Raw genomic sequence first — 26,002 nt, 5'->3', positions numbered from 1 at the left:
CAGAGTTTAAAAAGGGGTTGGACGGATTCCTAAAGGACAAGTCCATAAACCGCTACTAAACGGACTTGGAAAAATCCAAAATTCCAGGAATAACATGTATAGAATGTTTGTACGTTTGGGAAGCTTGCCAGGTGCCCTTGGCCTGGATTGGCCGCTGTCGTGGACAGGATGCTGGGCTCGATGGACCCTTGGTCTTTTCCCAGTATGGCATTACTTATGTACTTAGAGTGTGAAAACGATTCTCGACCATCAAAACTTCAAGCGATCATTAAAGATCTCTGTTTTGCAAGGCCTATCCTACTGGCCCTACTTAAATGCATCAATACCTTACATCGCATTGGACATTATATATTCCTTTATTTCCTTGTCCCTTCTTGTAATTGTTTACTCTAACCTTACCTGACCCTTATTTTAAAATGTATTTGTTCAACATCTACCGGACTTGGCGATCGCCTATACGGTATAATGTAAGCCACATTGAGCCTGCTAATGGGTGGGAAAATGTGGGATACAAATGTTACAAATAAATAAACCCTGCAGGTGGAGATAGAGAACTGAAAACTGAGCTAAGATATCTCTCTTGGCATCCTGTCTAGCTCCTCAGTATTTTCTGTCTCCAGCAGGTGGATGGACACATTTTTCAGCCTTTGATTCTGAGTGCTTTGTTCCTGGTCCAGTTGGTCAACTGGTCCCTGGTTGAGCTTTGCGGGTGGCAGAGTAGGTCTTCAGATCCCTATCTCTGGGGTCCTACGAATTTACTGTCTTGCTCCCTTCACCTCTTCCCTGTTTCCCATGGAGCTCTCCTTTTCCAGCACAACCTTTAAAAAAAAAAAAAAATGAGAAGGAAAAGTTTTTTGGAGAACGTGGGACAGGGTATCAGTCCTGAGCCTTTCTCATCTGTGGTAAGACTGTGGAGTGTGAGCTTGGGGGTAGTAGCCAGCAGGAGAGCGTGGGACAGGATATCAATCCTGAACCTGACCCTTTCTCATCTGTGGTAAGATTTGGGGAGAGTGAGCTTGGGGGAGCAGCCGGCAGTGGTAAGTCTGACTATGACTCGGAACTGTTTGGAGGGGGCTACAAGTTGTACTGTGTGCAGGGCGGAGGGGATCGTGACTCACCACTTGGGACACATTGTGTTGCACTTGTGAAAGTCAAAGTGAATGGTGACTCCCAATGAGGCAGATAAGCAGTGTTCCGCTGTGTGACCCGCAAGCCAGTGTTGGGGCATTGCAGTGCTTGCAAGCTGGGAATCCCGCGGGATGTGGAGGAAACGGTTGACTGCAGCACATCTTCGGATTTGGCACAGCATCTGAATATGCCGGGGTCTAGGGGCTCCATTGTGTTGGGGCTGACTGGTATTAAGGAGCAGCCTTTGTCTGATAACGCACAGAGCATAGCTGCCATTTTACAGCCCCAGGGCCCTACAGAGCATTCAGCTTTATGAGGATCTTTTTCTCAAGAGTTTGTTGCTCTTACACCAGGCCTATTTACTGAATTAGAGATATTCAGAGTTGGTGCAAGGTGCTTCAGTTTCTCGCCCTCCCTCCAGCTCCTAAGAGATCTCATTTAGACCTCTGAGGAGTGGGAGGATGAGGCTATCTCTGCTTCTTTCTCCTTATCTGGTGTGGACTTGGTCTATTCAGAGGAGCCATCGTTGAAGGAGCTGTTAGAAGAGGGGGGGGGGGGGTGGATGATCCAAAAGTACTGAGATTGTTTGTTTCATAAAGAGGAGCTCAGTACTGGCGGTTCTTTCCATTGAAGAGCTTTCTGCTTTGGCGTCAGGAATTCCAGCTTTGTCGATCATGAGGGGGCTTAGAGTTCCTTCTAAAGCTTTCTTAATGCAGACATTCAGGAGCTGATTACAGCAGAATGGGTCTCACCGGATGCAGGGCTGAGAGTGGGAAGAGCCATGGCTTGCCTCTACTCATTAGTTCCGGAGGACAAAGATAAATTGCAGCTTCCCAGGGTGTGTGGGGCATACACAGATTATACGTTTTTTGGGTATAATTGGGGAACGTGACTTTTGTATAAATTATAGAGAAACATGAAACAGTGACACTTTGGTATTAGTGTAATGGTCTGTAAAGTAATCACGTTCCCTTTATCCATAGGCCCAAGTTCTAATGTCCAGTACTCTGAAAGAACTGATACCGTACCCGAGGCTATCTATAAAAATAGATAGCTATTTATTTACACAGCAGCAGAAACAGAGAAAGAAATGCAAGAATAATAACAAAGGTGGCCTTACCTTTAAGATAGCTCAGAGCAAATGCACAATAAACCCTAAGGTATGCTTCTAGTTCAGCCACTTATTTTACCCCTTAGCAATATATGGCAGTTGTACAACCCAAATGGGGAAGGCAAAGAGTCCAGCAGGTGGCAGAGGATTCCCAGATGAATCGGACAGGCAGGCAGAGCAGGGATTGCACTTCTTTACTTTACTTTATTGGATTTATACCACACACACATCCGAGTTGAGGACTCTGTTCTGTGTGGGCCCTACCTTAAATTAATCAGATATACAAATATAGGTCAGGTGCATGAACAGGGAGAAAAGAGATAAAATGGATGAGTTAGCATATATAAGGAGGGGTGTACGGTAAACATGGTTTGGCTATAGCTTGTCGAAATGTTGATCGCTTGATGCTAAGTTTCGTCGATCTGCAGGAATTGTATATAAGTGTGCTTCAGATCGGATGGAAAGGAAGCAGCATTTATCCTTGGTTTTGAGCCTTTTTTATGCAGAGACTGCAAGCTTCATCTGGTGTAGTGATGTAAATCATGGCCTTGTTTGATGCATGGGTCCTGAATGTTTATCCCCACAAAATTGTCTGTCCTAGACATTGTGACTTAGGGGAATTCCACTGTTTCCCACTTGCATCATGCTGGAGGTACAAGGTGACCAAGGATACATTGTTTCAATAACAATAAGCAGATGTAGTCCCATCTGCGTCATGCTAGAGGGTCAACTTGATCACCAGTCTTTGTTCCCATAAATAGTATGCAGATGTGGTCCCAACTATCACATCAGCAAGTTTCAAGGGAAATTCCTATAGACCTTGGCAAGTCTCGATGAGTTATCCTTGTCTAACTGCAAGCCTGAAGTCTAGAGGATAACAGGCCTTTACAGAGAGGTTTTAATTAGCCTGAGTGCATATTAATGCTTTATCTCAATATGTATTGGGATGTTTCAATGAGCCAGGTTCTGGCCTATGGTGCCATATTGTATACAACTGCCATATAGTGTCACATATATATAGTACTCCCACAGGTGAACGCCCTGATTATGGCGGTGTCTAAGAAGACCAGCTTGCCAGTGGAAGGGAGCATTGCCCTAAAAGACTTTCAGGATAGGAAACTAGAAGGCTCGCTGAAACGGGCCTTTAAGCAATAGTGTGCAGCTTATTCGTGACAAGAGCATGCCTGAAGTGGCATCAGCAGTTGGTAATAGAAGATGGGTGCCATAATGCCTAGCAGGAAGCGGGGTTGGCCTACTGGGTGGATGCTATTTCTGACATGTTTTGGGTTGTAGCTTGCAGTATGTCTTTGGCTGTCATAGCATATTGGCAACTCTGGTTGTGGCATTGGGCATGAGATGCAACGTTGGTCATGTCTAGTTAAATTGCCCTTTCGGGGCAGGTGGTTATTTGGAGAAGATCTCGGTAACTTGGTGAAAGAACTGGTCACCGGAGGATAAGCTTGAAAGCCTCTGGTCATCCATCTTCAGGAGGCTCTCTATCTCAATTTCGAGACAATAGATGTTACCAGCCTGGTGGTCAGCAATATGGTTGGAAATCCTGCTTTCAGGCATGCCAATCTTCATTTTGTGCGGACAGAACGTCCTCATCTGTCAACTAGAGCACTTGGTGCCTCCTGAGCTTTGCAATGATTTGAGGCTGGTCCTCTCTTCTCTTCCTCCGGTGGGAGGATTTCTTTGCTGCATTTGTATCCCACATTTTCCCACCTATTTGCAGGCTCAATGTCGCAATAGCGATCATCATTAACAGATGGCCCTCCTCCTCCAGCGCAAGGCCTCGTTCTGTTTCTGTGAGTCTGACGTCAGCGGTTGCTGGCTGATCTGCAAGGCTTCACTCTGTTTCTGTGAGTCTGACTCACAGAAACAGAACGAATCCTTGCGCCAGAAGAAGAGGACCTAGATGTTAGAAGGAGTGGGCCAAAATCATGTCAGACCCCAGTGGGTTCTGAATATTGTTACAGGAGGTTACAAATTGGAGTTCTCCCATCCGGTTGCTCCTCTCTTCTTGCAGTCTCCTTGTCGAAAGGGAGCCGAGGTGTTCGAGGTTCAGGCCATTGTAGATTCCTTGCTAGTGCTCTGGGCCATTGTTCCAGTTCCCCAGGCTGAACAGGGACAAGGCAGGTACTTGTCTATTTCATTGTCCCAAAGAAGGAAGGCACCTTTCATCTGGTTTTAGATTTCAAAGGTCTAAACCGCTATCTGAGTGTCCCACTTTCGCATAGAAAAGCTGAGAGCAGTCATAGCCTTGGTTCAAGCAGGAAAATTTCTCGCTTTCCTTAATCTTAAGGAGGCAAAGAGGATTTTTCAGTCTACTTTTTCTTATCAGGCTGCACAGTTTTAGAATTCTCTTCCTTCTTTTAAGAATTTGTGGTTTATCTTCAGCTTAAGAAAGCCCTTAAGATGTTTCTTTTTAAGAAATCTTATTCATTCGTGGTAATGGAGGTTTTTTTTTAATTATTGTATAATTTGGTTTAAATATTGTTCAGTTTTTGTCTGTTACCCGCAGTGAACTTTTGGGTATTTTGCAGGTTTTAAGACTGTAGTAGCCCTTGGCTAAGGAGGGTTGCTGCAGTTGGCGGGTTAGATGATGGCCTTAAAAAATGGTGGGAGGAGGACTTATGCTAAGAACCCCGGGTCGTTACAAATGAAAGCATGGCCAGTTCTGATTTGAGTTGGAAGCCCAAAGGAACTGGAGGAAACTGATGGGCCAAACCACATTCAACAATCTATAATAATAGCTCACTTCTTCTCAAACTTATCCACTGATCCCTTTTTAACATTTAAATACTCACATGGCCTCAGATGATGAAATAGGACAACACTTCTGCACTCCCTCTCCCCACTTGTGCAAAGCATGAAGGTGGCAGCAGTCAACACCGGGCCCCGTGTGCCCACGTGCACTTGCAGATCTCTGTACTATGCGGGGCTTTTTAGTCTAAGGGAAGGACGAGAGGGCAGAACCTGTGCTATCACTATTGGGCATAGATCCCATGGAGAGGGAGAGGAGCAGCCCTGTTTGTGTCTCTGTCCACTGAAGATAACTCCATTGGGGATGGGAAGAAGGTTCTAAGATTTTAAAAGTAAAATAAGTCAAAATCCCATGCTACTTCTGGTTTGCTAGTTAAAAATAAAGTATGCTAAAGGGTGTTTTAGGTTTGTCTTAATTTGTCTTAATTTGTCTTAATTTATTCCGCATTTTTAGGTATAACTTGTCTGGAATGTTTTTACGTTTGGGGAGCGTGCCAGGTGCCCTTGACCTGGATTGGCCACTGTCGGTGACAGGATGCTGGGCTAGATGGACCTTTGGTCTTTCCCAGTATGGCACTACTTATGTACTTATATTTTAGTACTAGATAGAATTAGTCATTTAGTTGATTACACTTTTCTAGAAAGCTTTAGTGTATGAATAATGTAATAACTGATCAGCAAACAGTTTTACCTGCTGTTTTGTCAGTGTGTTGTGCAGTGAAATGCTGAAATTAATGTGTGTGAAACTTTAGACTGCTTAGTTTACCACACGTACTTAAGCAGATTGCCCTGGACTGCCCCGTTTACTTTTTCTTTTATGGGTTTTTTTTTTAATTGGTTGGGGAGGGGGGCTGACTTAGACTGATATAGTTGGATTGGTAATACCGGCATTAACCAAGAAGTGGTATACACAGTAGTTGGCAAAGATCAATCTTCCTCACATGGCTCCAGAGCTCTGTGCACAGACCTGCCCTGATCCTGAACAGATCAGCATTCTTGTGGCGCTTGTTTGCTGGTCCTGCCAGTGTATATCACTTATTGTACAAATCTTTTCATAAATGGACATCTAGATATGGTGAGCATAACGCCATGTAGTTTTTGGCATGTTGGGAGGGATGTCTTTGTGTTTTTTTTTTTTAATGTTTTGTTTTAACTTCAATGTTTTTTTGTTGCCTGCAGCTACAAGTTTTGGTATTGCCTTGCCGGCTTGGATTGTGGATCAAGAAAATTCGATGTTGGTAAGTCTGTAATGAGAACAGTAGGCCCTCTATGCACTGTTTCATGCTGCTCAGCAGTTGTCAGGTTTTTTTGTGACATCTGTTAAAATCTCTGTGTGGTTTTCTGGTGTTCCAGTGGATGCTTGCAAATTGCATAAATGCTTATAAATCAGCTTTATCTCCATTAAAAAAAAAAATTAGATATGGTACCATCATGGTAGAGAGCAGACATTTTTAGATGTAGTATTCTCAGAAGGGGTCCATTTTCCTTCATACTTGACTACAAGATCTTTAGAACTCTAATAGATTCTGACATCATTTAAATTGTTTCATTCAGAGGTCAGTTTGTTTCTTTGACCACTACTACTACTACTTAGCATTTCTATAGCGCTGCCAGGGTTATGCAGCGCTGTACAAGTTTAAACACGGGGAGGGACAGTCCCTGCTCAAGAGAGCTTACAATCTAACGGTAACAGACTACGTAGTCAGTGTAGGTAACAGGAATGGGGAAGGTGGTTAGGCGCCAAAAGCAAGGGAGAAGAGATGGGCCTTGAGTAAGGACTTGAAAATGGGCAGGGAGGGCGCATGGCGTATGGGCTCGGGAAGTCTGTTCCAGGCATAAGGTGCTGCGAGGCAGAAGGGGCGGAGTCTGGAGTTAGCGGTGGTGGAGAAGGGTACAGATAGGAGTGATTTGTCCTGAGAGCGGAGGTTACGGGTGGGAACATATGGGGAGAGGAGGGTAGAGAGGTAATGGGGGGCAGCAGATTGAGTGCACTTGAAGGTCAATAGGAGAAGCTTGAACTGTATACGGTAGTGGATTGGGAGCCAGTGAAGCGACTTGAGGAGAGGGGTGATATGAGAGTATCGGTTCACGCGGTAGATAAGACGTGCGGCGGAATTTTGGACAGATTGAAGGGGGGATAGGTGGCTAAGCGGGAGGCCAGCGAGGAGAAGGTTGCAATAGTCAAGACGAGAGGTAACGAGCGAGTGGACGAGGGTTCGGGTGGTCTGTTCAGAGAGGAATGGGCGAATTTTGCTAATATTATAGAGGAAGAAGCGACAGGTCTTAGCTGTCTGCTGGATATGGGCAGAGAAGGAGAGGGAGGAATCGAAGATGACTCCGAGATTGCGTGCTGAAGAGACGGGGAGGATGAGGGTGTTGTCAACAGAGACGGAAAGTGGGGGAAGAGGAGAAGAGGGTTTGGGTGGAAAGATAAGGAGCTCAGTCTTTGCCATGTTCAATTTCAGATGCCTGTTGGACATCCAGGCAGCGATGTCGGAAAGGCCGGCTGAAACTTTGGCCTGGGTTTCGACTGTGATGTCGGGAGTGGAGAGGTAAAGCTGGGTGTCATCGGCATAGAGATGGTACTGGAAACCATGTGATGAGATCAACGAGCCTAGGGAAGAGGTGTATTTCGAGAAGAGAAGTGGTCCAAGGACAGATCCTTGAGGAACCCCAACAGAGAGCGGGACGGGGGTGGAAGAGGAGCCATTAGAAGATACTCTGAAGGTGCGTTGGGAAAGATACGAGGAGAATCAGGAGAGGACGGAGCCCTGGAACCCAAATGAGGACAGTGTGTCAAGAAGTAAATTATGATTGACTGTATCAAAGGCGGCGGATAGGTCGAGGAGGATGAGGATGGAATAATGGCCTTTGGATTTGGCGAGGAACAGGTCATTGCAGACTTTAGAGAGTGCTGTTTCTGTCGAGTGTAGTGGGCGAAAGCCAGATTGAAGCGGGTCGAGGGCAGCCTGAGAGGAGAGGAAGTCAAGGCAACGGCTGTGGACAGCACGTTCAAGTAATTTGGAGAGGAAGGGTAGAAGAGAGATGGGGCGGTAGTTGGAGGGACAGGTGGGGTCAAGTGATGGTTTTTTGAGAAGTGGTGTGACTACTGCGTGCTTGAAGGTGTCAGGGACAGTAGCAGTGGAGAGAGAGAGGTTGAGGATGTGACAGATTGAGGGGTTAACTGTAGGAGAGATGTTGGTAAGCAGATTGGTGGGAATGGGATCCGAGGAACAGGTGTTGCACTTAGAGGAAGAAAGAAGGCGAGCAGTTTCCTCTTCGGTGATCTCAGGGAAGGAGGAAAAGGAGGCCGGGTTAGGTTGGTTGAGGGACCACAAAAACAATGTTATGACACTAAACAGTTCCCAGGTTATTTTTTAAACAATGGCTGAGGTAATGAGGCATTTGCAGTGAGATATTAGTGCTTAGTCTTGCTTTAATATTCCATGCCAGACCATGTTTTGAAGAGGGCTCTGCTGTAGATTTCCTGGAAGCAGCCATATTTTACAATGTATCTTACACATTGAGTAGTCTGTATTGGTTATAGCGTTACACGTAGTATTCTTTTCCATCAATAAGCAGGATTGTCAGGACACACAAGTGGGTGATGCCATTGCACATCGGTGGGCCAGAACAGGTCTCCCAGAGCTCAGACCAAGTTTAAAGTTACCAATATTGAAGAAATATACTGTCACTTGCTTGCAATACAGGTCAATGGCTCAGGGCTCAGGCTAAAAGCTAGGCCTGTAAGAATCAGAGATCACCTTTGACACAGTTACATTTCACTGTGGCAAGTGCTGAAATGAGGTAATTGAGAGCTGACAAAGGGTGGGGGAAATCTACCCTGTAAACAATGAGGAGACTGGCACCTGCAAGATTGTTGTGGTTATTTAGAGATAGTACTGGGTTAGCTGCACCCCGGGTGAGAACATCCAAAGGAGGGGGCTAGGGGGAAGGTTTGGGGAACATGTGGAGTCATCTCACAAGATGCGCTCTGAGCATATCTTGTTTATACTTAGAGCTTGATAACATGTGAAGTCATTCTGATCAACTGATAAGGGCCAAGAGCCCTGGTGAGAAAGACTAGGGTCCATTGGAACCAATGGAGTCAAAATGGTATATAAGGACCAGTCTGAGGGGTATTAAATCAGAAAGAAGGCTACAAGAGAAGGCAGGTGACAGATGTGTCGTGAACTGCTGCTCAACCATATGAATACCTGATTTGCTTGTACTGCTATTGGTGAGATTGTAGTAAACTATCTTCTTATATCCCAGCAAGTCCTTCTGATTATGGAGTTTGTTAATTCCTAGACTGTGTAAGGAGCAGTCTGGGGAGGATGAGGTCAGAGTAATTGCTGGGAACATGCAAATTATAAACATTTTGGTAACCCCGAACGTGTGCCTTAAGCAGCCTACCTTTGCTGATGCACACTGGGATATAATCTGTATCTATCTGCTGAGAAACTCCTTCTTTGCTTTCCTTTAAAAAAAAAATAATAAAAAATTTCCTTTTCGTTCTGTTTCAGTTACATGAACAGCAGGCAATCTAATTTCACTATAAATAACTACAAAATACTGGAACATCTCTTGCTAGTCTTAACTCAAGGTTTCTTCTGGGACAATTGCCAGAGTAAAATTGTTTATACAATTTACCCTGCATGCTCCGTTCACGGAGATTACAGAGGCAAAATTCACACTGAGTTTAAAAATCATTTTTTGTGTGCTTTCGGCTCTGTCCTGACAGACCTGTAAAAGTTCGGCTTACATTCCTGTTACTTACTGTCCTTGTACAAGGCTGTGGGTTTCTCTTAGGGTCTCTCTTTTTTACAGAGAATTGTTGTGGCCCTATGCCCCTTTGTGAATACCAACAAGTGGTTTTTGGGTTTGCCCTCATTCAGGTACTATAATTTTAGCTGACCATTCCGTTTTTTTTTACATATTTTGAAGTGTATCACATTGTGTATTTTTATTTCTGGGATACATAGGTTTATGCAGTTGAGTTTTTAGGATATATTAAAGTTTTTGTTTTGTCCGGTGTGCCGCTGGCCGAGGGTTTGTCTGGTCTCTGGCTGACCGAGGGATTTTTTCCGGTTAAAGACCGAGGGTATATCCGGTTAAGGGTTAACCGAGGGTTTTTTCCGGTTCAAGGTGTCCTGTAATGGCTCCTGCTGCGAGAAGTTATACTTGATGGACGCATCAATTAATAACTCAGGTTTGGACCGCGGGGTCTGCTAAGTACCTTGACTCATACGTATACATATTGAAGTTTTTTTGTTTTTGTCCGGTTCAGCTAAAATTGTACCTTTATGAAAATTGCTGTAGGCAACCCTTTCTTTTTACTTAGACGTATCCACAGGTTTCCTTCTCTTTTGTGAAGTATCCCTGAACACTAAAATGTAAGTATATAATTCACTCTAATTTTTTATTCAGATTTAGCCATAGTGCCAGCCTTGTTGCATTTTCCTTTAGTGATAGTCTATTAAATCCCTTTCACACTGCAATAATGTTAAGCACATAATTACATAACACCATTTGTAGTACACTTTGTGCCTTACACTTTTCTGACCATGACTACGCCCTTAGACTCAGTCCTGAAGTTCTTCCCCAATGAAAAGAAAACCCTCACCCGTATCTGTAAGAAATGGTTTAAAGTCTGGAATGCCAATGATAAGACCCTTGCTTGGCCTGCATCCGGTTCCTTTGAACCTGCCAAATTACGTTCCTTGTTTGCCTGCAACGACTCCCATAAGACAGGGAAGTCCAGAGATAAACATCTCAATGCCATAAACAAATGTATTCTTATTGGGGAGCAAGAAGGTAATTCTAATCATCTGCTCAACTCCCAAAGCCCAGCACATCCACCTTTGGATGACACTGCACCCATGGCTGTACCTTCATATGAGGGGACTCCGCCTTCATATGATTCAGGTTTTTCCAACAAACTTTTAAATTGTGGCGTTGCCGTTGATTATATGCCCATACCACCCCACCTTCTGAGTCCCACACCTCCACTTCCCCCCACCCATCCCATCACTCTGGACAAGCCTACATCTGTACAGATCTCCGGTATGGTAGATCTGTCACCTGTCCCTGTTCCTTCCGGTCCAGGACCCATGATTCCAGGTGCTGTTGGATGGCCCCAGAATTAGCACCCCTTTTAGCAGATTTGTTTAATCAGGTGGGGAGGGGGGAGCCCTTGCCGAAGTCCATGATGGAGGCATGGGTAGCGATATTACCTAAACCAGGAAAAGACCATTGTGAATGTGGATCCTATAGACCTATATCGGTCTTAAATGCAGATGTAAAAATACTGGCTAAGGTGTTGGCTAGCCGGCTGGCTCCTATTCTCCCAGTGCTTATCCATCCTGATCAGGCGGCCTTTGTCTCCTATCGAAAAGCGATGGCCAATATTAGGAGAGAATGGAAATTATGTACCTGGCCAAGAGAAATCAGAAGCCGCTCTGTCTCTTAAGCCTCGACGCGGAAAAAGCCTTTGACCGGGTTCACTGGCCCTTTATGCACAGGGTTTTGGAAACCATGGGGTTTGGGGCACAGTTTAGGAGGTGGATTCAGGCCTTTTATGAGTCCCCAAGGGTCTGTGTCCGGGTCAACGGCGGTAACTCCGAGATGTTCATGTTGTACAGGGGTACCAGGTAGTGGTGTCCTTTGTCACCCTTGTTGTTTGCTATGGTGATGGAGCCCTTCGCGGCTCGTGTGCGCCTGGATCCTAACATCTCGGGAGTCAGAATAGCAGATAGAATTCACAAAATGGCCCTATTCGCTGTCGACGTTCTGCTGTTGATATCTAGGCCTTTATCTACTTTTCCACATCTTGAGCGCATAATAAGTACATAAGTACATAAGTAATGCCATACTGGGAAAAGACCAAGGGTCCATCGAGCCCAGCATCCTGTCCACGACAGCGGCCAATCCAGGCCAAGGGCACCTGGCAAGCTTCCCAAACGTACAAACATTCTATACATGTTATTCCTGGAATTTTGGATTTTTCCAAGTCCGTTTAGTAGCGGTTTATGGACTTGTCCTTTAGGAATCCGTCCAACCCCTTTTTAAACTCTGCTAAGCTAATAGAGGAATACTCTGCAGTGTCAGGATTCAAAGTGTCGGGATTCAAGGTCAACATGGCGAAATCAGAGGCCTTGAATGTGACACTCCCGGAGGACGTGGTGGAATCCCTAAAGAATTCCTCTCCCTTCCAATGGGCTTATAAACAAATCAGGTACCTAGGAGTCAATTTGACTGGGGAGTACTCGGAACTCTTTAATGCCAACTATAAAGGTTTAGGCAAAATTATTGGGGAGGACCTAGAGGTTGGGAAGACCTGGGACTTTCATGGTTTGGGAGAATAGCCCTTCTCAAAATGAATATATTACCTCGCTTGCTGTACCTGTTTCAGGTGCTGCCTGTGATGATACCCAGGCGATTTATAGCTTCTCTACAAGACAAGTTAGTGTGGTTCGTCTGGGCAGGAAAGCATCCAAGGCTAGCGAGGTCACTGTTGTATAAGGTGCGGAAGATGGGGGAGCTGGGGGTACCCAATTTCGCCTGGTATTACAGGGCAGCGCAGGGGAAGGCTGCACTTGAATGGCATCAGGAATACCCGGATCGACAGTGGGTGCACATTGAACAACATTCCATGGGTGAGACGCCGTTGAGTGCACTTATGTGGCTGCCGAAGTCCTTTAGAATCTTGGAGGAGCGAGCCTGCCCCTCCATAGCGGTAACACTCTATTACTGGGACAGTTTATTCCCTAGGAGACAATGCATACTGACCCGGAATACTTCCATAGCATTTGATCCTCTATTTTTGCCAGGTACTACAAAGGGGATCTTCACCAAATGGTACGAGGTAGGGGTGCAAAAATGGGGTCAGATGTTTGATGGGGACTCGTCTTTTAATGCTTTGAAGGATAGGTACCCAGGGGTGGAAGGAGGTGAATTTGCATACTGTCAATTATCACACTTTCTCCAGACTAAAGCGGTGCGAGAGGTGATGCAGCGTCAAACATTAGAGTTAGTAGAGATGTGTGAGAAGTTTTCTTCCTCTCGTGGTTTGATCAGCGACCTATACCTTCTCATAAGTAAGCAATCACCATGTCGTAGTGAGCACAGGAACAGCTGGGAAAGGGAATTGGGAGTGAGCTTGGGAGAAACTGAATGGGAGAGAATAGAAAGAAGTGTAGTGGGGGTGTCGACTCATGTCCCCATGCAGGAGAACGCAGTGAAAGTACTATATAGGTGGTACCTTGGGCCTGCCCGTTTGCAGAGGATGTTTCCGTCGTCCTCGGGCAAGTGTTGGAGGAGGTGTGGCCATAAAGCCTCATTGGGGCACATATGGTGGGGCTGTGTCAAAATCTGAGCATTCTGGAGGGCGGTCCACTTTAGGCTGCAGAACTGGCTGAGATGTACAATCCCATGGACTCCTGAAGTGTTTCTGTTCTCTGCCCGGATTGCAGGTCTAGCGACATGCAAACAGATACTGGTGAAACATGTGGTGGGAACAGCAAGAGTGGTTGTGGCCTCTCACTGGCAGCACGAGGGAGTTCCCCCGGTAGCAAAGTGGCTTAACAAATTGTGGTATGTGTGCGAAATGGAGAGATTAATGGCCGAGCGCAAGCATCAATTGGGAAAATGGAAATCAGTTTGGAAAAATGTCCCATCTGAAGCCCTGTCAGTTTAACATATATGATGAGAGCATGAGAACACTGTTAGTGGCCAGCTGTGTCCTTTGGGAGGGAGTAGGAGGAGGGAATTGTTAAACGTGAAAAATCAATAAAAAATTTTGAAGTTCGGTGATGTTAATATTTGAAAGTTGAAACTGTTGATTATTGTAATATAGGAAGTATTAGAAGATTATTTGTACTAGCCATAGAACAGTACTTTCTAGTTGCTTGTGCAATGTATTCTATGATATGTTTCACTTGATAATAAAGACTTCTTACAAATAAAAAAAAAAAAAAGAATTAATAGAACACAATGCTTTGAGAGTGAAATGTTTTAGAAGTCTTGATTCAAATTCCAGGGTTCAGTGCGGATTAATTCTAGGTGTGACAAAAGCAGAAACTGTGTATGCATGAGACAAAAGAACATTATAAAAAAAGTCTCATAGATGGTACGAGGAGAGAGAAGTTGTAATTTATTAAATAAGGTGGTTAAAATAAAATTAAAATTTATATACATGATTGTAGCAGGGAATTATACAAAAATTTGGGAGGGTTGTTAGACCAGTGATTTATTTTTTACATTGTATCCCACATTTTCCCACCTATTTGTAGGCTCAATGTGGCTTACATAGTATCGGAGCAGTGTTTGCAGACTCCGGAGTAAACAAATACAAAGTGATGTTGTGGTAGGATAAGGTTCATGTGGTAGGACCACATAAAGGAAACACACAACGGAAGAGTTGTGTAATATCCATTATGAACTTTAGTGTTGTTGTGTAGCGGAGATCAGGCATTTATGTTGGATCGGTAGGGTATGCCTTTTTAAACAGGTGAGTTTTTAGTGATTTCCTGAAGTGTAAGTGGTCGTACATAGTTTTCAAGGCTTTTGACAGTGTGTTCCATAGTTGTGTGCTGATGTAGGAAAAACTGGATGCGTATTAAGTTGATTTGTATTTGAGTCCTTTGCAGCTTGGGTAGTGCATATTTAGGTACGTTCGTGTTGATTCGGTTGTGTTTCTGGTTGGTAGGTCGATCAGGTCTGTCATGTATCCCGGTGCTTCACCGTAGATAATTTTGTGAACCACAGTACAGATTTTGAAAGCAATGCATTCTTTGATTAGGCGCCAGTGTAGTTTTTCGCTGAGGGGTTTTGCACTTTCAAATCGTGTTTTTCCAAAAATGAGCCTTGCTGCTGTGTTTTGAGTGGTCTGAAGTTTCTTTAAGGTTTGTTCTTTGCATCCTGCATAAATTCCATTGCAGTAGTCTACATGGCTTAGTACCATTGATTGTATCAGGTTGCGAAATGTTTCCCTTGGGAAGAATTATTTCACACATTTGAGTTTCCACATTGAGTGGAACATTTTCTTTGTTGTGGATTTCACTTGGCTCTCAAGTGTTAAGTTGCGATCCATTGTAACGCCAAGGATTTTCAGACTGTCTGAGATAGGGAGGGTGTAGTCTGGGGTGTTGGTAGTTGTGGGGTTGTTCGTGCTGTGTTGGGATGAAAGGATGAGACAGTGTGTTTTTTCTTTGTTGAGTTTTAGTTGAAATGCATTTGCCCAAGAGTCCATGATGTTCAAGCTGGTCTTGATTTCGTTAGCGATTTCAGTCAGTGTAGGTTTGTAAGGAATGTATATGGTGACATCGTCTGCATATATGAAAGGGTTAAGGCCTTGGTTGGATAAGGTCTTGGCTAGTGGGGTCATCATTAGGTTGAAGAGGATCGGTGATAGCGGTGATCCTTGTGGTACTCCACAGTCTGCTTTCCACGGTGATGATAGGTTTGAGTTTGATTTTACTTGATATGTTCTTGTGGTTAGGAAACCCTTGATCCAGCTAAGTATGTTGCCACCAATCCCGAACTTGTCGAGTAATCTTATTAATATATTATGGTTTACCATATCGAATGCACTAGACATGTCGAATTGGAGGAGGAGGATGTTGTTGCCTATTGCTATTTCCTGTTTGAATTTGGCTAGGAGAGTGAGTAGTACTGTTTCTGTGCTGTGTAACATAGTAACATAGTAAGTGACAGCAGAAAAAGACCTGTACGGCCCATCCAGTCTGCCCAACAAGATAAACTCATATGTGCTACTTTATATGCATACCTGACGTTGATTTGTAGCTGCCATTTTCAGGGAGTGATGGTGTCAGTGTGAAGTAATTCCACATATCCCAATTTGGAACCTGTGAGAGCCACTGAGGTCTTTTTCCTCATAATAGGAAAAGTATCGAGATTACAAATATTAACATTTAGTTGTAATAATATATATGGTAGGATTGCCAGGATTCAACTATGAATGACAGTGTAATATAGCATATTATGCCATACTTTGTTGTTTTGAATATTTTTGCTGCTGTAATTGTCTGTTGCTTATGTTTGACTTTCTTGCTATATACCGCCTTGAATTCCTTCAAAAAGATGGTAAATAAATCCTAATAAATAAAATCTGATATTCTTGATGTAGCCTTATGGCAAAACATAGCCATGTTTAAAATTTTAACATATGTTATTGTTTTGGGATATGAGAATGACTCATCATATATTAATTTTTATATAGCTGTTTTTTAAATATATTTTTTGAAAGTAGTGGTGCTATCTTTAATTAATTATTTGTTTTTATTTCTTATGTTTCCTGCTTTGTGTTGTCCTTCTGGATGTTATGAGACATCTGCCTTTTGATTTTTGGTTCCTTTTCTTATAGGGTCGTTCTGTGACCACTAAAGCCCTAAAACAAATGTAAAATACATCTACAGTTATTTAGATGGTTCAGATCATTCCAGCATATATCTGTAGCTGTACTAATTATTCCTCTTATGTTGCTGTAGGTTTTGCTTGTTTATGGATTGGCATTTATGGTTATCCTTCCAGTTGTCGTGGTGAGTAATATCCTTTCCAGATGTCAGGCTTTTAAAATTTATTTATTTTGTTAAAACCAAAATTTTCTACATATTTTACCACTAGTATTCCGGATGGTAGCTATCTGGCTGCGTGGCTTAATTTTGTATTTAATTCCCTTCTGATCATGCAAAGGGAATGGGACTTGATATACTGTCTTTCTGTGGTTTTTGCAACTACATTCAAAACAGTTTACATAGTATATACAGGTACTTATTTTGTACCAGGGGCAATGGAGGGTTAAGTGACTTGCCCAGAGTCACAAGGAGCTGCAGTGGGAATTGAACTCAGTTCCCCAGGATCAAAGTCTACTGCACTAACCACTAGGCTACTCCTCGCCTGCCCTTACAGATCAGCAATGCAGCCATGTAGGCTTCTGTTTCTGTGAGTCTGAGGTCCTGTGAGTCTGACATACGTACGTGCAGGACGTCAGACTCACAGAAACAGAAGCCTGTGCAGCCACATTGGTGAGCTGCAAGGGCAGGCTTCTACATGGAATGTTGCAAGCGGAATAGCAACATTCCATGTAGAATCTCAAATAGGGAAAGGGAAATGGGACTTGATATACACCCTTTCTGAGGTTTTTGCAACTACATTCAAAGCGGTTTACATATATTCAGGTACTTATTTTGTACCTGGGGCAATGGAGGGTTAAATAACTTGCCCAGAGTCACAAGGAGCTGTAGTGGGAATCGACCCCAGTTCCCCAGAATCAGAGTCTGCTGCACTAACCACTAGGCTACTCCTCCACTCATTCCACCAATAAGAGCCAACCTCATCAGTGATGTCACAATGGCTTGATTGCCCGATACGACTCACTTCTGATACTGTGGTGTCATAAGGGAAAGGGGGAAAGGGAAATGGGACTTGATATACCGCCTTTCTGAGGTTTTTGCAACTACATTCAAAGCGGTTTACATATATTCAGGTACTTATTTTGTACCAGGGGCAATGGAGGGTTAACTTGCCCAGAGTCATAAGGAGCTGCAGTGGTAATTGAACCTAGTTCCCCAAGATCAAAGTCTGCTGCACTAATCACTAGGCTACTCCTCCACTCTGAGCTTTGGTATCAGACTTCTAGTTAAGAACAGTATTATGCCATTTATGTATTTACATTTCTCAAAGGACAAACAGAATATGTAGCCCTCCCTAATTGGGTGATGATATGCAGTGCAGCTTGGGCCAGAAAAAAATCTTATGCTATTGTATTATAAAGCTTTGAGAGCCTTATCTTATCGTTATCCTTTGATCTTGGGCCAGTCACTTAACTTCCATTGCCTCAGGTGCAGGCTTAGATTGTAAGCCTTCTGGGATGGGAAAATACCTACTATGTATAACTTGCCTAGATCTGTTACTAAAAAAGGCATTAGTTAAATCCAGGTTCTCTATTCTTGTGCCTGTTCCATGCCAGGGCCACCGAGAGACTGGGCTGGGCCCGGGGCCCCGCCCCCCCAAGGTCGTAGCTGCTGCCCCCCCAGGCCGCTGAGCCACAGTCCCCACTCGTTCCCCTCCGTCTGCCACTGGGCCAGGCCCCCTGTATTGAAATCATCACAGCACCCAACCTGTCACCTTGCTCCATGACTGGAAGCGCAGCAGTGGCAGATCGGATTCGCCTCCCTTCAGGCCTTCACTCCCTGTGTCCCGGCCTCGCGGAATTACATCAGACGAGGGCAGGACACAGGGAGGGAAGGCCCGAAGGGAGGCGAATCCGATCTGCTGCTGCTGCGCTTTCAGTCACGGAGCGAGGTTACAGGTGAGGCGCTGTGATGATTTCAATGCAGGGGGCCCGGCCCAATGGATGGTTAACTGAGCCGAGGGTGGGTAAGATTGGGGACTGCGGTGCCGGAATTTTGTCCCCCCTGTCTCCCTCTCTCGGCGGCCCTGTTCCATGCTGGCTTTATTGTGCAGGGTCACCTTACCTTCAGTATGTAGTAGAAAATGACATGGGAGCGAGTAGCTGCAGTTACGGCAAAAAGTTTCCATGTTTTACTGCAGGCGCAAACTGTAATTATTTCCTCGCCCCATCGGAGTGATAGTAATCTCTTTACCCATGGAAAAACAGATGCCTACCTTTTACTGCTGTTTTACCGCAGGGACACATAATCCAGCCTTGTTCTCTCCTTCTGCTCCGTTCCTCCTCCCTGCCTGGAAGATGGAAATGTGAAAATAAAAAAGTTTTGGATGTATTCATGAGTCTGTAGAAATTGTTTGTTTTTGCATGGCCGCTCGGTCAGGTTTTCTCCCCTTTTTGTGCCGTTTTTATTTTGGCACAATCGAGACCTCTAATTTTGCTGAGGCCGTTTTTCCTTTCATGTCATTGAGGACACTCAGCGGCTTCAAACGTTGTACTCGGTGCAACCAGACCATCTCAGGTACCGATACCCATTCCTGGTGTATCCAGTGCCTTGGGCCCAACCACAGCCCAGCTGCTTGTAATCTGTATCTTCGTATGAAGAAACGGACCCAAGTAGCTCGAGAACCCAACGAGAGAAACTTTTTGGGACTCGGTCTGGTCCTTCGATGTTGACATCGGTACCGAGGTCGTCAGCGTCAACATTGAGGGATGCATCAACGTCAGGGGCAGAGGTAATGACAGCTGAGAGACCAAGTCGCACTGGGAGCAGTTTTGCATCGAGTGGGTTTCCACCTGCCTCGAGTTCGCCTGCTATGCAGGCCCCCCGGGACCGACCATCATCTGACCTGACCCCCAGGAGACATGAGGATTCCTCGCCGGTACCGAGGAGTCTCGATGACGGGCATCGAGCAAAGGCAAAGAAGCACTGTCATCGATCTCCTTTGACACACGGTACCGGGAGCTCCGGGCCGTCGAGAGATTCGGCACCCGAGAAGCATTGGCACCGAGAGGATCACTCTCTGTCTATACAGGAGGTGCCAATGCGCCGGTCTCTTAGCAGCCCGTTACCTGCACCTGAACCTCAGCAGATTCTGCCACTGGCTGTTCCACCGACCCCCGCAGCCTTCTCTGATGGCGGCTCTCGATGAGCACATCCAGGCCCTACTTCCAGAGCTTCTGGAAGGACTGCTGCGCCAGTCTGCTTAGGTGTTGGGAGTGCGTGCGCCTTCCATACCGTCTGCTGCAGCGTTGTCTGGCCCTTCACCTGCAGTGAAGTCTCCGTCCTCGGTGCCCCTTGCCACCTAGGTCGACTCCCCTTCGACATCGGTGGAGGAAGCTTCGCCGCAGTCCATGCGGGCGTCGGCCTCTTGACATCGCCATCGAGGACGTCGATCCTTGGTGTCGAGGCAGGCTCAGTTTCGGAGTTCTCTTAGAGAGGTACTATCCGATACTGAAGAGGAGCGTTCGTGGGAGTCAGAGGAAGATCCCAGATACTTTTCTTCTGATGAATCGTATGGGGTTCCTTCTGAACCTTCCCCTCCACCTGAAAGGAGACTGTCTGTCTCCTCCTTAGAGTCTCTCTTTTACATCTTTTGTCTGGGAAATGGTTACAGCTATTCCATTCCCTATGGAGGTTGAGGATGAGCACAGGGCTGAGATGCTTTTGAGGGTCCTGGACTATCCTCCTCCACCTAAGGAGGCTGTGACGGCTCCTCTACATAAGGTACTGAAAGAAGTCCTTATGCGAAACTGGTCGTTCCCCTGTGAACCCAAAGAAAGCTGATTCCCAGTATCGGATCTACGGTGAACCTGGGTTGATGAAGTCTCAGGTATTCCACAATTCCATGGTGGTGGACTCCGCCCTCAAAAGAACCAAGAGTACTGGGGACTATGCCTCGGCGCCCCCAGGCAGAGAAGCTAAGACCTTAGATTCTTTTGGGAGAAAGACATATCAGGCCGCTATGCTCGCCGCCTGTATCCAGTCTTACCAGCTGTTCATGAGCGTACACTTGCGGAACTCGGTGAGGCAGCTGTCTAGCTTGGTTGGTGCACTCCCTCCGGAGCAGGCCGAGCCTTTTCGCCAGGTGGTCAGGCAGCAGAAGGCGTGTCGTAAATTCCAGACCGTGTGTGTGTAAGAGAGTGTGTTTGACAGTGAGACACAGAGAGTGAAAGACTGTGTGTGAGAGAGAGAGAGTGTGTGTGACACAGAGATAGAGTGTGATAGAGTGTGTGTGTGTGTGTGGGGGGGGGGTTCCACGTTCCATGACCCCCTCCTTCCCTCCCTCTCCTTCCGTCTGAGGTGAAGGGCACCCCCCTTTCTGTCCGAAGTGCAGTGCCCCGCCCCTTCCGTCCGAGGTGCAGATCCCCCCCCTTCCATCCGTCGCATTTAACCTAGCGAGCGTCCCCTCAAGAGATAATAGCCAGCAGAAAACTTACCCAGAAGAGTTAGACCCTTCGGAGTAGGATTCAAAAGCTCTTCCTTTTCAGTGCGGAGCACTAATGTACTGTCATAGTGGGAAGAGAAACAGTGCCCCAATACTTGACTTTCGCTGGGCTGCCTCATTCTCACACACAGTCTCTCTCTCACAGACTCACTCGCACCCAGTCTCTCTCACTCTCTGTCACACACTCGCACATTCACTCTCTCACACAGTCACTCTCATGCACTCTCAAACATACACACTCTGAGGAAAACCTTTCTAGCGCCCGTTTCATTTGTGTCAGAAACGGGCCTTTTTTACTAGTTAATAAATAAAAGGTTAAAAAAAAAGTTTGGACAAATTCCTGGAGGAAAAGTCCATAGTCTGCTAGTGAGACAGACATGGGAAACAACTGCTTGCCCTGGAATTTGTAGTATGGAGTGTTGCCACGATTTGGGTTTCTTCCAGGAACTTGTGATCTGGCTTGGCCACTGTTTGGATACTGGGCTAGATGGACCACTGGTCTGATCCAGTATGGCTACTCTTATGTTCTTATGCCTTGTGGATGCATTCTGGGCTAGATGGACCACTGGTCTGATCCAGTATGGCTACTTTTATGTTCTTATGCCTTGTGGACGCATTCTATGAGGCATACAGCGACATCCTGGGCTGAGACTTCCTTACTGTCTCTAGATATTTGCAAAGCAGCGGCATGGTCGATGCTGTATACCTTTGCCAAGCACTACAGGGTGGATGTTGCAGTTCACTCGGAAGCCAGTTTTGGGGCTTTGGTCTTCAGGGCAGTGGCATCAGGATCTCATCCACTGTAGGGATTGCTTTTAAACATCCCACAGGTTCTGTAGTATTGGGAAGCTACGGAATGGAAGGAGAAATTAGGTCTTACTTGATTAATTTTATTTCCATTAGTCCTTGCCACTATTCCAGAGGCCCGCCCGAGGTTTCTGAGATGTTTAGTTGGTGCAAAGTAATGGGTAAAATAACGACTGTCACATTTCATGGTACTTTCTGCATATCTTATTGTCTTCAAGGTGTCTAGAGATGACTGTTTGCTCGTCTGGTTAGTGAGTTGTTTAAGGTTGTTGTGTTTTGAATTTCACTTTACTGATTGTCTATGTAAATACTGAGGAGCTGGACTGGATGCCAGTAGAGATGTGTCCTAGCTTAGTTTTCAGTTCTCTATCGCCACCTACGGGTTGATGAAAACAACTATCCCACAGGTTTTGGAATAGTAGGAAGGAGTAATGGAAAGAAAATTATCAGGTAAGACCTAATTTTTCTTTATGATTTTTGCTTTCTTATATGTTGTTGGAGTATACTGTGAAGTATTAAAATTCTTGATTAAAATTAAGATAAGTTGAGAATGTAAGAGAAAGTCAGAGAGGATTGGAAATGTAGATATAGAAATTCTGGAGAGCAGAAAGACTGCTTGGCTGGCTTAATAAGAGGTATTTGGAGTACTCTAGATGTACTGGCTCTGCTCACTGAAGTCCACAGGTAACTCCTAGGGAATTCAAGACTGAGAGGCAAAAGCAGCCGCCATCACAGTTTGTATAGCTCTTCCATCCCCTCTGTCCCTTCATTCCCCCCCCCCCCCCCCCCCCCCCCCCCACAACCTGTACTGATCATAGCAAGAGGAGGAAAAGATCAGCTCTACACCAAACTGTGTTGTCATCTTGCCCTGGACCATACTGTTGTTTTGAACCTTCTGGGACCCCTTACACTCATGTGGTTCAAATAAGAAATGTAAGGGCAGCAAAAGAGGAGGACGTGGCAGACTAGGAGAAGCAGGACTGCCCAGTCAGCATGAGAAGGGTAAATAGGGTGCAACCTGGAGATATGTATTTTGAGAAGGGGAGGGCTCAGAGCAAGCTGGGTGTGTGTACCTGAGGACGGGAAGATAGCACAAGGGAATGAAGCAGAGAGCCGGGTGACAGAGGCGAGATCCTTCTGGGAGTTGGGGAGAAAGAACAGGGGAGCAGAGAAAGGGGATGGGGTAAGGCAGTGGCGTAGCGGGGGCGGCTGCCACCCGGGGCGGATCGCCGCTGCAGCCCCCCCAGGTGCAAACCAACATGACACCCCCCCACCGGCGTGGACCCCCCCCCCCCTACCGGCATAGCACCACCCCGACACGGTCCCCACCTGTCTACAAGCTCCATCCATCTGCAGCGCTGCTGTAAAAATCGCTTCGTCGGCCCTTCCCTCACTCACTGTGTCCCGCCCTCTGATGTAACTTCCTATTTCCTCAAGGGCGGGATACAGTGAGTGAGGGAAGGGCTGACGAAGTGATTTTTACAGCAGCGCTGCAGATGGATGGAGCTCGTAGACAGGTGGGGACCGTGTTGGGGGGGAGGCGCTGCGCCGGGGGGGGGGGGGTGGACGGATGCACGCCCCGCCCTTGCTACGCCACTGGGGTAAGGGGAGAAAGAAGGAACCATGGGACAGAGAACATTGGGAGGTGTCCACTCTGCAGAAGGGTCAGAGGTCTTGGGGGTTGAACTTGTTGAGGTTTGGGGTTCAAGCTGAGCTGGTGGGAGAATGATCCAGGGAGAATGGAACCTGGAGGTGATATTGTAGGAGGGTTGCAGCTTAGGAAAACACTGAATAAGAAAACGATAATGTATGTAGATTTTTTAAATTTGTTTATACCGGATTGCCCTGGCAATAACAGTTAATATAAATATACAGATGAAGTAGGTTCTTAGACCAAATATAAGTATGTGATGTCCAAGAAACCAGAGCTGTCTGGATTTCAAAGGCCAGAGATTAGTATCACAATTCTAATTTCTTATTCTCTGTGCCTGACACTTGAGTTGGATCTGGCAGGGTGAAAAAAAGGTCTCTAAATGAATAGAGTGCCTAGACCCCTGTTTTCTACCTTTTGAGGACAATGAGTTGGGGTCTGTAGATGAAAACACCAGTAAGCCAGATGCCAAGTACATCATGAACTTGAGTAACATAAAAATGTGACTTATGAAGATTGCTGTTACAGTTCTTATTGTGACTTTTTCGTTAACAATCCCTTAGGGTTCCTGGTGGTATCGATCAATTCGCTACAGTGGAGACCAGATTCTCATACGTACAACACAGATTTATACATATTTTGTCTATAAGACTCGAAATATGGACTTGAAACGTAAGTATTGAGATTGCTTTAGGAAAGAGCCAGCAGCTCTGTGCCTTGCCTATCTTCTTTATATTCAATTTGAAGTACTTATATAGAAGAGTTTTCAAATTCCAATGGGAGGGTGAACTTGTGGTTTCTTTCGTTTAATTTTATGTATTTTGCATAAATGCATTGCTCTGGGAAATCAGTTTATGCATTAAGAGATGGTTATTATTTTGTGTTTTGCTAAAATCAGGCTTAAATTAGAATACGCATATTGAAAATATTCTGATAGAACAATTTCTGGCAGGATTGTTGCAGAATTAATGGCGTTGGTAATCTTAGGTTCTGGTATTCAGTGAAAAGTGAGTCCTGTATGACTAGTTGAGCATTTTAATGATACCACCATTCCTGTTTAGTCTGTGTTCCTCATTTTCCTTGGAGTCACTTCATAACTTGGTGGCTGGTGCTTTGGTTACTGGTCTGTGTTCATTTCTACTTTTTCTTTTCTTTGTACCATAAAAAAACATGTGCAACTTAGTAACTGAAGAACTCGTCTCCTTTATGAAGTTACATACATTTGTGTTCCTTGCATTTTTAAGTTGCTTCTTCCTGTGGTTGGAGCAATTAGTAGCATAGACAGTTAGCATAATGATCATTTTCCTAATAATACAAATTTTAGATTTATCCAATGTCTCTTCATTTGTAACTGAATGAGAACTACATTCAGGTAGTATACTGCCCTGCAGTGGCAGAAGGAAGTAAGTCTTTTCTGGCTGATTTGTGGGAAGATGGGGGAAAAACAAAACTATGTAAGCCACATTGAGCCTGCAAATAGGTGGGAAAATGTGGGATACAAATGCAATAAATAAATAAAAAAAAACATGTTGTGTTTGGATTCTCTAATGAACCTAATGGAAAACATGAAAAAGGATTTGCAGAAGCTAGAAGAATGGTCTAATGTTTGGCAATTAAAATTAAATGCAAAGTGATGCACTTAGGGAGTACAAATCCACGGGAGACGTATGTGTTAGGCGGTGAGAGTCTGATATGTACAGGCAGGAAGAGGGATCTTGGGGTGATAGTATCTGAGGATCTGAAGGCGACGAAACAGTGTGACAAGGCGATGGCCGTAGCCAGATTGTTGCTAGGCTGTATATAGAGAGGTGTGACCTGCAGAAGAAAGGAGGTGTTGATGCCCCTGTATAAGTCGTTGGTGAGGCCCAACCTGGAGTATTGTGTTCAGTTTTGGAGGCCGTATCTTGCTAAGGATGTAAAAAGAATTGAAGCGGTGCAAAGAAAAGCTACAAAAATGGTATGGGATTTGCGTTACAAGACGTATGAGGAGAGACGTGCTGACCTGAACATGTATACCCTGGAGGAAAGGAGAAACAGGGGTGATATGATACAGATGTTCAAATATTTGAAAGGTATTAATCCGTGAATAAACCTTTTCCGGAGACGGGAAGGCGGTAGAACTAGAGGACATGAAATGAGATTGAAGGGGGGCAGACTCAAGAAAAATGTCAGGAAGTATTTTTTTCACAGAGAGAGTAGTGGATGCTTGGAATGCCCTCCCACGGGAGGTGGTGGAGATGAAAACGGTAATGGAATTCAAAAGTAAGTGGGATAAACATAAAGGAATCCTGTTCAGAAGAAATGGATCCTCAGAAGCTTAGCAGAGATTGGGTGGCAGCACCGGTGGTTGGGAGGCAGGGCTAGTGCTGGGCAGACTTCTACAGTCTGTGCCCTGAAAATGGTAGATACAAATCAAGGTCAGGTATAAATATAAAGTAGCACATACGAGTTTATCTTGTTGGGCAGACTTGATGGACCGTAGAGGTCTTTCTCTGCCGTCATCTACTATGTTACTGCCTTTTGCTTCTGAAATATTGGAAATCCTGAAGTGGCTATTCTGAAGTCCAATATACATTATGATGGGACATACTTCCCAGTGTGCAGCAATAGCAAAGAAGCAAACAACGTTATAAATTATTACCAAAAGAATAGAAATTATA

The 26,002-nt window shown here is 45.1% G+C and overlaps 1 protein-coding gene across 1 annotated transcript in view; it reads left to right on the top strand.

Annotated features, from left to right (window-relative positions):
- The window catches only part of SEC63 (SEC63 homolog, protein translocation regulator), a 200,299-nt gene that overhangs the window by 47,774 nt on the left and 126,523 nt on the right, over nucleotides 1–26,002 (top strand). The window contains exons 6-8 of the mRNA XM_030199182.1: nucleotides 6,185–6,243; nucleotides 16,516–16,566; nucleotides 23,906–24,014. Of these exons, the coding sequence (XP_030055042.1) occupies nucleotides 6,185–6,243; nucleotides 16,516–16,566; nucleotides 23,906–24,014 (219 nt within the window). The remainder of the gene's footprint in view (nucleotides 1–6,184; nucleotides 6,244–16,515; nucleotides 16,567–23,905; nucleotides 24,015–26,002) is intronic.

The sequence above is a fragment of the Microcaecilia unicolor genome, chromosome 3 (genome assembly GCF_901765095.1).
Source record: "Microcaecilia unicolor chromosome 3, aMicUni1.1, whole genome shotgun sequence".
Taxonomy (NCBI): Eukaryota; Metazoa; Chordata; class Amphibia; order Gymnophiona; family Siphonopidae; genus Microcaecilia; species Microcaecilia unicolor.
The sequence above is the reverse complement of the archived record's forward strand: the minus strand, read 5'-3'. Positions and strand labels throughout refer to the sequence as shown.